At 39.8% G+C, this 14,579-nt stretch overlaps 2 protein-coding genes across 3 annotated transcripts in view; one reads left to right on the top strand and one right to left on the bottom strand.

Moving 5' to 3' along the window:
* The window catches only part of LOC106177181 (uncharacterized), a 26,130-nt gene extending 17,393 nt beyond the window's left edge, over positions 1-8,737 (bottom strand). Inside the window, exons 1-7 of the mRNA XM_087018081.1 lie at positions 8,598-8,737; positions 7,955-8,221; positions 5,618-5,641; positions 2,887-3,017; positions 2,368-2,464; positions 1,983-2,120; positions 1,298-1,485 (exon numbers count right to left, since the gene is read on the bottom strand). Of these exons, the coding sequence (XP_086874207.1) occupies positions 1,298-1,485; positions 1,983-2,120; positions 2,368-2,464; positions 2,887-3,017; positions 5,618-5,641; positions 7,955-8,023 (647 nt within the window). The 5' untranslated portion in view covers positions 8,024-8,221; positions 8,598-8,737. The remainder of the gene's footprint in view (positions 1-1,297; positions 1,486-1,982; positions 2,121-2,367; positions 2,465-2,886; positions 3,018-5,617; positions 5,642-7,954; positions 8,222-8,597) is intronic.
* LOC106177217 (uncharacterized) lies at positions 8,298-14,579 on the top strand. Of its 2 annotated transcripts, XM_013559925.2 has the most exons (3): positions 8,298-8,434; positions 9,965-10,076; positions 11,994-14,579. In XM_013559925.2, exon 3 carries the CDS (start codon positions 12,032-12,034, stop codon positions 13,475-13,477), a length of 1,446 nt encoding a protein of 481 aa, XP_013415379.1. In that variant the 5' UTR covers positions 8,298-8,434; positions 9,965-10,076; positions 11,994-12,031; the 3' UTR covers positions 13,478-14,579. The 2 variants fall into 2 exon arrangements, with proteins under 2 accessions (XP_013415379.1, XP_013415388.1); XM_013559934.3 differs by lacking the exon at positions 8,298-8,434 and having other exon boundaries at positions 10,068-10,232.

Genomic DNA, 14,579 nt, shown 5'->3' with positions numbered 1-14,579 from the left:
CATTAAAAGAGGTAATAGTACATAGTGATTTCAAGAAGCATAGGTCGTAATAGAAAATAATGATATTTTATTACGACGGAAACGTCGGTTTCAATTTTCCACTTCAAAACGTGGGTATTTTTCAGTATCAGAGGGTTTAGGTTATATGGTCATTTAGATATCATACAAAAGACAGAATTGATGGGTGTTGATCAGAAATAGGATATTCAAACTCAGTCGTCTTATGACAAGGGATTTTTTCCCATTAAAAGACAATGAAGGCATATTACATTACGTCATAACGTGTTTCCAAGAGTCATTAAATACAGATATCGTGCTTGGAGTAGGAGATAAATTTATCCTCGTATCTAAATGAAAAATCGTCAATTTTGATAAGATTCACGTGTAAATAATTAAGTGAATTCTCTTACACCAAGCACTAGTCTATCATCCAGATGTCGTTTGAATAGTCAGTTGGTATGGGACACCAATGAAAGAAAAACGGATGCCATTTCGCTGCCAACTTATCATAAAATCAGGCTGCATGGCAAAACGATGTTTTAGGTTTATGTGCCAAACCGTTAACCCTACAAAGACAGTCTGGATGAAGACTCACAGGACGCAGGAGCCTTTACATAGGTTGTGTTCCCATGGAAAGTCACCGTGGTTTTTATAAACATCATTTACCTACCTTCCTTCATTCCCAGCCATCGAACTGCTACAGCTAAATGCACGGTCCAGAGTATAGGCGTCCGCTACAGCAATAGTACATCAGATCCCGGAACACATTTTGTACTTTGTATAAAAATCCAACTCATTTCACTTGAGCTTTACAACTCAAAACTTGAACAAACCCTTTAATCCGTTGTACGGCGATAAAAAATAATAACATCACCCTAAACTTTATGAGTTAGGACTGATAACAATTATGTGTTTGGTGTTTTTTAATGTATTTGTCTGTGGTATATTTGGTGTGTATGTGTACCAAATACACAAGAGCGTCAATGCAAGACTGCTGCACAGCTATTTCAGCTATACGTATCCAGTTAACATGAACCAATGCCCTCGACATCTGACAGATAACGCTGCTTCTATAAGTACTGTTATTAGGTAACCTGGTACTATCGGAGATACGTTAGTGTTTTAATGAAAACAACCAATTGGTTCTTAACTTATAAAACGAAAGACTTTCAGAAATACATGTAGTAAATTTGGCTAACGTACAGTACAGCGTTAAGTATGGAGGTCGAGGATAAACAGTGGTTCATTCTCCGCCATATTTAAGACAAAGCAAATGAAAAAGCCATCAGCGGCCTACCTAATGTCGGCGATGTGCCTAACAGCGCCCATGCTGGTCATTCCTCTCTGGGAAGCGAGCTTGTTGGTTCCGTACTGCAGACCAATCAGTCCGTGGCCGGCCCTCAGGGTCTCCTCACTGAAGTTGGTTTCGTGGCGTTCGGTGGGTTTGGGTCCGCAGGTGGCGCCACTGAAGCCGTGGCGTTGGCACTGAAGGGGGGAATGTTACACGAGTGAGGCGTATAATTCAGATCTCGGTGAACATTACTGTTCAGCACTAAATACGTTTAAAAGCACTTGTTATTTTCTGTGTTTCCCATATTGATCGACGATAATTAAATATTAACAGTAAATATCACTGAGTCGAATGTACAGGTACCGTATCAGGTGACAATCTAAACTGTTTACTGATGAGTGACATAATTTATTCCCAAAAATTACAAATCTAGAGTTTGTCAAAGTTATCAGTGGTAACTGGTTACAAGCCATCGCAAGCAATGAGACAAATAACCATACACGAAACCCATTTACAAACTTTGTGTATAAGTCGCTCTCTAAACATTAAAAAGACTTGATGTGCGCTATCACTAAGATGGCCAAATTTCGTAGAAAAATAAGACAGTTGGCAGTACAGCAACAACTTCTGTAATATCGTGCTCTATCTCTGCAATTAAATCGTTTTTATAACTTTCCAAGACGCCTCTTACCTCAGACCCCAGGAGTTGCAGAGTTGACATGACGTTGGGGAGGTTTCTAGCTTCGAACAAGTCCACGGTGGGGAAGCAGCTGACCTTGGATACACCATATGCACGGCAGAACTTCAAGAATTTCTCGATGTTTTCCATCTGCAATTTTAAGTTGCCATGTTACCTTATGTCTGAGACAAATATATCATTACCAGTCAATCCAATCCAATCCAATACAATCCAATACAATACAATAAAGCACTACACTGCACTATACCTATATTTGACTAAATAAAATGAACATTTTCGTCTGATGTCAACACGATTAACAAGGGACCAGGAATGTGTTAGGTGTTATGTCGACACAATGGAAAACTTGTTAAAATGCACACCCGGCTTAACGCACCTGTTTGAAAGCGATTTCTTGCTCGTTGATTTTGAGGTCGAGGTTCTGGGCAGCCTCGGGGCAGTTGGGAGTTCCATCGCGGATTTTGTTGGCTAGCCTGAAATAGAGAGAAATATCATACCATGCTGGTTCACATTCATATTTACATGTCTTTGGTTCATGAATGTTTCCTATTTACGTACAATGCACTTTTTTAAACAATGATGTTTCTTACATTTCAAAAAGCGATAGTAGGATGGCAATTGCATCCCCCGATCTAATTCTTAGGAAACATACTTCTTCTTCTAGTTAATGCAGCATCTGACCACTTACAATTAATTTCTGTTTCTTTAACATCCAAACGCATTTCTATTAAAACAATTGCAGGTCAGAAATACAAAGTTATAGCGAAAGAAATTTTCTTAGAATGATCATTAAAGAAAGAAATTAAACCAAAAAGTGCTTTTGCAAAATAAATAAATAAATAAATAAATAAATAAATAAATAAATAAATAAATAAATAAATAATCTTTTACTCACATCAAAAGGATTTTGCCGTCCCTGAGCGTTTTGAAGAAAGTTTCTGAGCCCGGCTCTACAGATTCCCCTGTGTTAGCCTTGATGAAGCCAAGGACTTCTGCCTCCACTCTGCTGTCATATCTGCCATGGATCTACACAGACACAAAATACAACAACTTCAAAATTCAAAATTCTTCAAAGATGCGGTTAATTTTGTCACCCAAAATGCTACGTATACAAATATTCGGGCATCATGTACAAACAGTGCTTTATTTGCCAACAACCTTAAAAAAAGAGATTCAGAATATTAATTAGTTCAATTTTTCAAATGTCATAGCACCTTTCCTGTATCTGAAAGAGGCCCAAGAAAAAGATTACTAAATTCAGCACGTATGTTGCAGAGATGTTCCACAAATGGAAATGGATCGGCTACAGAAAACCAAGCCGGACTCCGGGGTTGGGGGGGGGGGTTGAGGGGGGCAATATGCCCTATTTACATCAAAAACTTCAGTGGGCCCAGATATATAATTTTTAAAAAAGGAAAAACGGAACACGATAATCTAACAGCAATATCTTGCATAATAACGAACGCTTGAGTGTTTCATTATATTTTGGAAGGGGTGTGTGGAGGAAACTGGTTACTTGAATTGGCCAAGATAACATGTTGCTAGTTCACAAATGGTTCGCAACTCAAATAATTTGCTGAAATATGTCATTGGTAAGAGCATTACTCAACGGATGCCTCCTCACGAACTTGGGTGAAGGGTGCGCTTCACATAAGCTGTCACGTCACTCGCTTCACTCAACAGCCAACTTGGTTGTGAAATTTCTCAAGTCAATTACAGACAATCTGTGCTTCAGACTTGCCTTCCAACACGTACCTGTTCACTTGTTAAGTGTATTAGTTCCGGCAAAGATCTGGACGTGCAACTCGGCAATAAATTTGCTCCTAGACACCGTCATATGCTTCGTTGCGCACTGCACAGAGTATACATCTGCCAGTCACTGACACATTGCCTCTCCATTTTCCGAGCATTTAAAAACGCCCTTATTCAATCACTTAATGTCATATAATCAAACACAGCTTTATGAACATGATAAGATAATCTACTAGCATAAATATTGCCCTTCTTTTGGTAACATAACAGGGGAAATGCCATTGATTTTAGATGCAATTTTGTATAGTCTGCTTGAGACCGTGCCAGAGGCTACGTAAATCCTGTGCACCATTTATAGCCAGGAGAACCGCTGCGGTTTCTCTGGTAATCAAATAGCAGAGTAATTGAGTTTGGGAGCTCGCTGAACTAAACCTTTCGTCCAGAGTCTACATAAGATAAAGCCCAGTCGTGTGCTAAAGGGAGACACGTAGTAAGCTTGAGAGAGAGAGAGAGAGAGAGAGAGAGAGAGATTTTAAACTAATTATCGGCTTTGACTGGGTATACTGAAAGAACCAAAGACCCGTTTAATGTCCCTACTTAATAAGATGTTTGAACAACCTAATGAAAACCGCCCAACACTTTAAAGCCTTTTGCACACAAAAACCGATGGAGATGTGTATGATGAAAACGTATTATATACCGGTATATATCAGAGATGTTATTGCCGATACGATGGGGAAATTGTATATCTGTAATAAGAAGTGATTGACAACGCACTGCATAGCGCCATGTACCCATACACTTAACGTATTCAGTATATGGAGGGGACCTACTCAATGTAACGACCGTGCAATAAAACTTAATCTAGGTAACATAACACCCGCAGCTTGCACGAGCATTTACCGGCTGGCGCGTGCCACCGGTAGCTAAATAAATAGCCCTATTACTTCTTAATCGAGCAAGAGGGCCAGCTGTCATATCCGATACTCCTTTGGGATATGATGGAATGCTGAAATGCAAAGACCAGTAGCTCATAAAATGCATTAAGTTTTTTCCAGGTATACCTACGCATCAACTTAAAGCACAGAAGTAGAGCCTCATATGCAGCAGCCTACTGTACACATAATATGGGGGATTTATATAAAAGCCTAGATCTACTTTTTAATCTGACTAAAAAAAAAACGCAAAGAGCAACCCTGTTGGCAAATGCGTTGCGCTTAATTATATACGAACCTAGAATTGATATTCAGTCTGAAAAAAAAACTGACTAACAAACATTATAGACAAATAATAAAACTATATCACATATGAAACACACATATATATTTCATGTAAATCAGTTACATTTAATATATGACATAAACATTTATGATCAAATAAAATATTCGACAACATAAGCACATCTTATCTGTCCACGTTTACAGTTTAGAAAGCATATAGGAAACAACAATTGCGCTACTCTATGAAGCGATTTGCCAGGTGTGCTACCAGGGTCGTGCTAGGCAGTAACCCGTATGGTACATAAAGAGGGCGCATCGTGTCAAGACAAACCACATCCGAAGGGTTTGTGCTAAGAAAAGAGAAAATATTGCTATATGGATGGCGGATGATACAAAAGCTTGCTACTAGATGTTCTAGAGGTTCTACTGTGGAGATGAATACAAACTTAAGCTATTGTTCAACAAATGGGGACAGGCATCTAGACTACTAACACAGGGCAGCTTGAAAAGTGAAAAAATGTCAAATACGCTCACTGTTGTTCAAAGAAGGGAACAGAGTGGAAAGAACAATGTTGCTAGAATCATCCTTTGGATCATTCCAGAGAAAAAGGAAGATGAAAATCGAGTGGTAGGGGAGTCCGCCTGATTACTTACCCCCTTCTTAGGCAGTCCATGCTCCTGAATCACAACATTAATACAGGAAAATGTATATAGTTCAGAGATAGTCACGTAGGATAACAGAGCTGATTTGATAGGGACATATAGGAAGACATTTTATAAATGGAAAAACATTTCACTTAGAGGGGGGTCTGATTATTAGAGTTTAGTAAATACGTGATAAACGAAAAATGTTTCAAGGTATGCGAAACCAATGAATGCTTCAGTTAAATGTGTTAGGTATGACAGTGTGTTGGTTTTCGGTGTGTCGGATTGGATACCCCAGGGCAAATTTCCTACAGAGACATCTATTGTCAATTAGTCAAGTTACATCACATTTTCGGGGAGGATCACCGGATGCATTATTTAAAGTTATGCATCAACATAAAAAAGAGGTTAAAATAAACTGATGAAAAAATGAAAGATAGAACGGAGAGACTCTACAAGATGGTGGTGATATATTCTTTAGGGACTGGACACTGTAAATTTGTCAAGTATGAAGAACAGTGCAGGTGTATAGTGTCCCGGTTTTGGTGGGTGTACAATATTGGGGGGGGCATGTCCCACCAGGACTCCTGTCCTTTATGTACTCACGTCCGCTTTAACCATGTGTTCGGGACCCTAAATCGTAAGATCATTTTCCGTTATTAATCAATGCTACAGCAGGTAACAACAGTAAGTGAATGGAACTTCGTTATTTAAATTACTATAAATAGGGAGAGAAAAGGAAAATAAAAAGAAAATCCATCTTAAATTCACTTAGGTTTGTCTGGGAACGATTTTTTTTTTCATAAAACGAGCCATATTCAAAACTATATTTATCATAAGAGGTTGTAATATGAATTTGTAGGAACAGAAGAACTTTTTAAATATCGAAGTAAACTAAAAATGAGATAAACATCAAGCTGAACATCCCTTTTCGTGAAACCCTTAACCTTTTCAGACGATATTCATTTGCCTTACAGGTTACAAAAACACACCATATGTTTGCTTTCCCAAGTTTTTGGCAGGCGCTAATAGAATTTAGATAATTCAGTTTTACAGATGACAGCAATGAACTTTGAGATACCGCTTTAACGTTTTTCGTAAAATAAGCATTAAAATATCCGTTTTGCCGGCTGTCGGTATTTTTTCTTTCTTCCGACAAAAATGCTGCTGCCAGAACTACCTTGAGATGACATCTTCTCCTTTACTATGTGCCATGTTTGTGGGGGCGTGCGTGTTTGTAAATATTCGAATGCTAAGTCACCTATCCTTTATCTTTTCCTAATATAGGGGATATATTAGGAAACTACGTCGGTTATGTTTAAAATGGAAGTACCTATTATTTTCATTTCGCAAACAAAAATTATTTTTGTCATCATATTTGAAAGATTTTTTTTTAAATCTGATTCCCATCCATTCACTTAATTTAAGAAAAAGTTCAGGACTTTTGTGTCATTATAGCAATTTAGTCCCGGCGTATCTACATTTGCTTATCTAAAAAACACAAATAAAAAAAGAAAGAAGGGAACAATTACACAAAGTCATTGTTACTGAACACACCTAGAACAAAGATCAAGAATAGATAGCCCACTGTACTCCCCACCTTTCAATCTATATTAAGGTATTTTTGATTAATACACAGCTAAATTATCAAATATTTCAAAATATTACTGCCCACTAATTGGTTTATCCGTCAGGATACTCATCACCTGGCCTTATATAAACGCCGGTTGTTTAAAGCGGCGTAATCTTGTTACCCGTTGAAAGGGATACCACCAGCCGAGACCAGCAAACCCGTGCCTATTTTTAGCAATAACCGATAACTTCCGGAGTTTTGCGGCTATGTGGAGGATTCTATGCTCTTGTATGGCGATGTAAAAGGCTGAGCGAAAACCTTATCATAAGTCATTTTGGATAGTTTTATTTTTTCCATTTTATAAATAAATTAATATTTGTATTTAATTCGTAAGTTAATGTTATTTTGATTGATGGCGGATATTGACCCTGTATTGTATTCAACAGGTGATGAAAAAACTGACAATTTTAACAAGATGGCAGATGCACAGTTTCAAGCGAAAAATGTACTTTGCGTTTCTTTTACAGGTCATGTTTAAGTGTGACATCAGAAAATGAATTTGAAAAGCTGTTGCAATGTACGGAACCCGTTTTTAATGTAAGAAGTAAAGGAGAGCAACAATATACGTAAATGTATGCTTGATTCAACTAACAGTTAAATAATGGGTGTGAACTTTATGAAGTCTGATTTCACTTTGAGATGCACTGCAAACCCGTTTTCGCTTATGAAAATCAGAACCAGAATAAGCAACAACGAACTCTGTATCCTCTTACCTTGGTGGCAAGCATTCTATCCATGCCAAAGTCCTTCACTCTGGTGCGTGTTTCTCCTACCTCAGGCATGTTGTATTGTTTTTGTTGGTCACTCGACTGGTCAGCTTAATAAATAGTTTAAGTTTGTTGTGTCCCTTTTTTCGTCACCGTAGAAAAATCTCCAGGGGTTCCTTTGCTTGAGTGGCTGGGGAGAGAGCTCGGGCGAAAACGACGGCACCGTCTGTCAGGCAATGGCTCCGGCTTAATCGTTCTTCGAACAGGGCTTTCCTAAAAACAGAAACATATACAGGTACAGCGAGGGTCGCATCACTCGATCCCAGGTATCAGTGCGAGTTGGGCTCAAATTACCGACATAGCTTCGCCATATAAAGCAGCGTGCCGTTTCTGTCGTTGTGACGTCATCGGCAAGGTGCGCGTTACGGGGGCCGGTTGCTATGGTGATGCGCATCTTCACCTTTCGGTCTGCGAGCAAGAATACAGGTAAGGCTTCACAGTCTGTTTTCACTCAGATTTCGGTAGCTATTTTTGTTCGTAACAAGAAAATATATCAGAAAGTTAAACAAAACACTGAGACACCCGTGCGTACGTGCGCTAGGACAGTTTCGTGACTTTGGATTATAAACGAAAATTGATGATTACCTACCGAAATTGAACGGCTGAGCACAGGAGATAGCGTTTCGCGAAGTCTACCTACCTGATGTGCTGTTCTGCGTTCTTTATAGTGCAGCACTTAGCCGTGTTAGGAATGCTCGATTTAGAGAAACGGGCTATTGGCCTGGATTCACCACCCCTGTTTGTCGGCTGATGTTCACATTTGCGCAGATGTATCACATCGGTGCATACATGTGTAGCATATTGAATGGGTTAGAATAGTGGGGGAGTACTGTGGGGAAAGGCATGCTGTGCAGGACGGGTTCTGAGAACCAAGTTTAGCTTAAATGCTATGCTTTTTTTCCTTGTTTTCTCTCGTTTTAGCTGAAAGGGGTTTAGGCTTTTTCTGCGGTGGTTCTCTAACACTTTCAGCCTACGTGCCATTCTCCTCTGTTTATTCATCCAATAGCATTTTATTACTGCCAGTGGGCTAATTGTAACAGATTCCATTTTGCTACACAATCTCACCGCTTTAAACTCTATGATGTATTTTGTATATCCACGTTATTTCATTATAGAGTACAGGTCCTGCAAAACATCTCTAATCTTACCAAAAAAATATTTCCCTAATACAGATACATGTCTCACATATGCCTCAGACAGACATCGAAATATTGGAGGTAAACAACAACTTGTCTTCAATACTAGCCGTTGAGTGAAGAAAAATAACTACTTTATATCTTATCCTGTTTTCTTTTTTGATGGCTACTGTAGGTGGATTGTATTTGTAAATTTAAATTACATAACTGAATTTAGTCTGTCGACATGTGAGCTGTGATATATTAAGGAGATAAACAAGCTTAGTATAATTCTACTAAATTTATCCGGTAGCTGAAGTTAAACAACTGAGCAGAAGTTAGGTCATCCTCTTGTTGAGCGCACCTGTCTAATGCGCCTCCTGTTTTACACAGATCTAAAAAGAACGGCAGGCGATTATTTATCATTCACGGGTGAATGTGAAACACAGTAAATGTGTTCTTCACTGATCACTTTCGAATTATTATAGTATTATTTGTGGGGATGTTCATTTGATTTGGGGATTACAAAAACTACGTGCGGAAATAGATAAAATTTACAAGCCGGTAATAAACTGAAGAAAAATCGAGCAATAGTACAAGAAAAATGCCTTCTCAGCATGTAAGTGTTCACAACAGTTTGTTAGCTGGGGTTAAGTGTAACGCATTCCATATGACGTTGTTTTCTAAATACTCTCATGTGTGAAAACGCTTGCATATGAAACAATATTCAGGAAAACAACTAAAGACAGAGCACAGATGTTCATTTCAGACGGCTGCTGTGCCGGCTCAAACTTTAAAAGCCCCACCGGTCCGGATTAACTATATTGATCTTACATTTTAGGCGCGTTATTTCCCCCCCTGTGGAGCCCCATTGATTGATACATACGCATAGCAGCAGACGAGAGCGCCTCTGCCGGAATCGTCTGCCTGAACGAGAGCAAGATAAAATTCAGGTAAGCGTTTTCTGATCGGAGTTAAATAATGACTCACATTCTAGAAACAAATATGTGTCATACGAATGGTTCTGGTGAATGGGTCGGGTCGTAGTATAAAACTTTCTAAGAAATCAGCAAATCCAATTGCGTGATCTGTGGCGGAGAAATTCACAGGTAAGTGTATCTCTGTGCTATAGGGGATCTCGAGCCAAGTCATTCTACGTTCTTGATATGGGATAAGGGGATTCTTTAAGTTAGAAAGTAACTACAAAGAGACGTATTATTTTGATGATAATGATTATTGTGAAAGAAATTAAAGAAAATAAAAGGAAATTAAGAAAAACTGGGTAGAGCCTCATGTAAGGTAAATTCAGAGCTTTTACTTAGGGGTAAAACAAGTCACCGGTATGAAATGCGTGTTGTAGGCCTTTTTATCAGAAACTGGTCTATGTCCCTGGTTTAACGAGATGGTTGATATAATTTTTATTATAAATCATCAGAATCCTTGCCATGTCTTTGAAATCGCTTTCATCAAACTGGCTTAGAGGTGTAAGGATTTGGTACTAAACTTCAAATCTCAAATTTATCCAACTAAACGCAGTTAAAAGATGTGATGGTAAGACTAGCAAAAAACCGACGACGTTAATTTCTCATACGCCTACGTCACCGGTAGAGGAATCTTGGGAAAGGGCGCGATACCCAGTACACTTAAAATGTGTTTTTACCGTCCTTATTAATTTATTACATTATCGAATTTAATGGGTGGTTATTAGAGCCTGGTGAATTAACTGAAGGAACCAGTAAGTTCGGTAATAAATTTCTATCAAAATCAAACGGTCGAAACAGACGACTCCCCAGTTCGAGCCCTGGGTGTTTACCTACTTCAGGTAAGCTGGCCGGCGTTTCATGTTACAAGACAGATGTTTTGCTGTTCTTTTAACCCTTCCCATTCCCGAGAACGGTGCTAGCATGCTAACATATGAACCACAACCCGACAGTGCTGTGTGAGTACCTGTAGACAGCGGCGGGTTTCTTCCAGACTGGAATGTCTCTTGGTACTTCATTTTGTTGCCGTTAAATTCTTTCGTCGTTATGAATCCCGTCAGAGCAACGGGAGTGGGGATATAGTAATATTGTGATAGTCATGATAAACATATGAACTCATACAGGTACTGATTCTTATAAAGATATCAAATAGACTATTATATAAATAGAAACGATCCGTCAGCGCGATATGAAACGTGCAAGTTCACCTGATTCATGGGTGTACATGTATAGGCTAATCCCCTGGAAATAAAATTCTACAGTTGTTTATGAACATCAGTTGTTTTCGCCTGAAGACCAATATCAACTGAAATGATGTTTTTTTCACATCACGGAGTCTTATGCCCTCAGTTTGTAAAATCGCGATCTGTTAGAAATGTTTCCTTGGAATTCGACCTTTGACGTAGCAAGTTTCATATTGCTCTTGTTGATTTTCTCGACTATACTACTCGAGTCTGTTTAATAAAAACACACCGATCTGATGTATTTCATTCGAATTTCCGTCTCGATCGGAGGAATTAAAGTGAACTGGTGAATTATCTATATATTAACCGGTGTGATTCACGACATGCTATTGTTTTCATCACATCTACGGATCATCAACTCCCTAAATCCATGAATAAAATGTACACAAATTGAATGCATAATTAATATGATATTTATTTTTCAAAAAACGTTTAATAAAACAGTTCCCATGCAAACCATTGTCCGCTCACATGCGCTGTATATTTGTCGATGTTTCTATGTATATTGACCTGTATTTAACATTTTTACAACCGTTCACTTGAACGAATCTTGTTGCTGGCCATTTAAATATATCTGCATGACTCGCTTGCCCGTAGTATTTAGCATTAACAGCACTATTTATATATCTATACACTCTATTTTCAGAACACCTATATCAGAACCATACACACCAACTCATCAAAATGTCTATGGCAGAAAACAGCATTGTCCATGGCGCTGACCTGGCCTCACAGAAAGGCATGACTCCCATGGGAGCCGTGCGCCGTGCAGCCGACGTGGGGGCTAATGAGTACGATCAAGCCAGCGCCGGTGTCATTTCAGGCCAGTACGGAAGCAACGCAGGGGCCTCACAACAGGGCATGACATCATTTGGCGCCTCCCGCCATGGCACAGATTTAGGTGTCTCCGAGTTTGAGGGCAAGGACGTCATATCCGGTCAGATGGGAACCAATAAGCTCGCCTCTCAGCATGGCATGACGTCATTCGGTGCCTCGCGCCATGGGACGGACCTCGGGGTCTCTGAATTTCAAGGGAAGGACGTCATTTCCGGACAGATGGGTACAAACAAGCTGGAATCCCAGAAAGGCATGACGGCGTTTGGTGCTACTCGACACGGAACCGATCTTGGTGTCTCAGAGTATGAAGGCAAAGATGTCATAGGACTACAATACGGTACAAATAAATTGGCTTCCCAAAAGGGCATGTCTGCATTCGGTGCCGCCCGACACGTGTCCGACGTCGGTGCTGCCGACTATCAAGGGAAAGACGTCATCGGGCTTCAGATGGGCTCAAATAAGAACATGTCACAAAAAGGGATGACTCCCTTCGGCGCCGTGCGACATGTCTCCGATTTGGGTAGCTCGGAGCAAACCAGAGAAAGCCAGGGCGTGATTGGACTGCAGTATGGCACCAACAAGACAGCATCACAGAAAGGCATGACGGCATTTGGTGCTCCAAGAAGTGTCATGTCATCAGGCGATATGGAGGAAAGCCGTCAGACCCAGGGTATCATTGGGCTGCAAGCAGGTTCAAACAAGCACGCCTCACAGTCAGGCATGACCCCGTTTGGCGCCGTGCGCCGCGTCGCCGACCAAACAGGCACCGACAGCATGAACCGCACCTCACAGGGAGTGATCAGCGGACAGATGGGGACAAACAAATTGGCATCACAGGCTGGCATGTCGCCTTTTGGTGGAGTACGCCGCGTGGCAGACAACACCGGAGCTGCAGGCCCAACATCGCAGGGGTTGTCCACCATCGGAGGACAAATGGGCACGAACAAGCTAGCTTCTCAGCACGGGTTATCTCCATTCGGCGCCACAAGGGGCATCATGCCAACACAGCCACAAGGTGCCACCGCTCCAGTCATCGGTGGACAGATGGGCACCAACAAGCTGGCTTCGCAGTCAGGGATGTCACCGTTCGGTGCAGTGAGGAGAATCGGTGATGTCCAACCAGGAGGTGTCCAAAGTCCCTCCCAGCCGGCGCGTGCGAGCCAAGGCATTACTCATCTCCAGATGGGCACCAATCTTGGCGCGTCACAGAAGGGTATGTCACCAATGGGCGGTCCTAGGCCCATCTGTCAATACGCGCCCCCGACACAACGCCCCGTTAATGCAGAAATGTAATCAGAAGAGAGCTGTGGTGATCGACAGTGATCATACAATCCAAAAAAAAAAAAAAACAGAAAAAAGAAAAGAAAAAACTATATTGTAGAACTGTAAGTAAGAGAAACGCGGTGCTGAAGACGTTATGTGCTATGTGTTTTATGAAGAGAACTCAGTTGTGGAAATATATTGTCTTGAAAATAAATTGAAGAATACATGATCATACAAAAAAGCGCAGTTGACCACGAAAGTACTTAGAGCATCACAGCTATGAATTCTTAATTTTCAGGTGTGTAAAAATGTATCCCTTTGTTCATATATCAAAAGCGATGCGTAGTTTGGATAAAACTTGTTCAATACTAGACCTATTGTCTCTAAGTAGTGACTTTACCCAAGACGGTGACTGTTTCTGTGCATATGATTGTGAAATATTTTTATTCCGTTTTAAAGCCTTGATTTAAACAAAGATTATCACTGAAAGTTGAAACTTGTGCCAACGTGAGTGAAAGGTATGAATGATTGGTCCGTCCAACTATGTATATATTGTTTTTTAGTAAGTTTGGTTCGACGTTTTTAGTGCGCATATTTACCTTTTAATACAATTTCTTCTTTGCATAGATATGACAAATACAAATGTAACATATACAGCGCATGTTTATTATGCTCTTACAGATATTAAATGATACTATAACATGCATATATCATTTTATCGTCTAAGACCGACATATGTGCAATAAATAGCGTAGATATTGCATTTAACAATTACATTAACGTTGTGTAATTAATAAAGGTGAAGGCTTAATGGGAAGTTACAAAGACATTTTACTTCTTGCGCAGTAGTTTTACCGTTGCCGTCTATTATGTACAGTATGGATGTTTTAGTGTAACAAGTGACACTATCTAAGTACATTCTTTACGTATCTGTGTATGCATGCTTCTAATGTGTATCGATGCTTTTCGTTCATTTTTCACATGATAAGAGAACTATTTTTAATTATGAATTAAATTTGCTCGATATACGTAACTTTTTTATCGTTTAATTTTGAAAGGATGTCTTTATTTTTTAAGGCTCCTATTTAGGTGTGAATCCAACCGACTAAAGGAAATAAAATTAGCAAAATAA

The sequence above is a fragment of the Lingula anatina genome, chromosome 7 (genome assembly GCF_051362555.1).
Source record: "Lingula anatina isolate TDL-2025a chromosome 7, LinAna3.0, whole genome shotgun sequence".
Lineage (NCBI taxonomy): Eukaryota > Metazoa > Brachiopoda > Lingulata > Lingulida > Lingulidae > Lingula > Lingula anatina.
This window is presented reverse-complemented; position numbering and strand designations above follow the sequence as displayed.

Coding starts and splice junctions, on each gene's coding strand:
- LOC106177217 (XM_013559925.2), top strand. CDS start 12,032: ATGTCTATGGCAGAAAACAGCATTGTCCATGGCGCTGACCTGGCCTCA.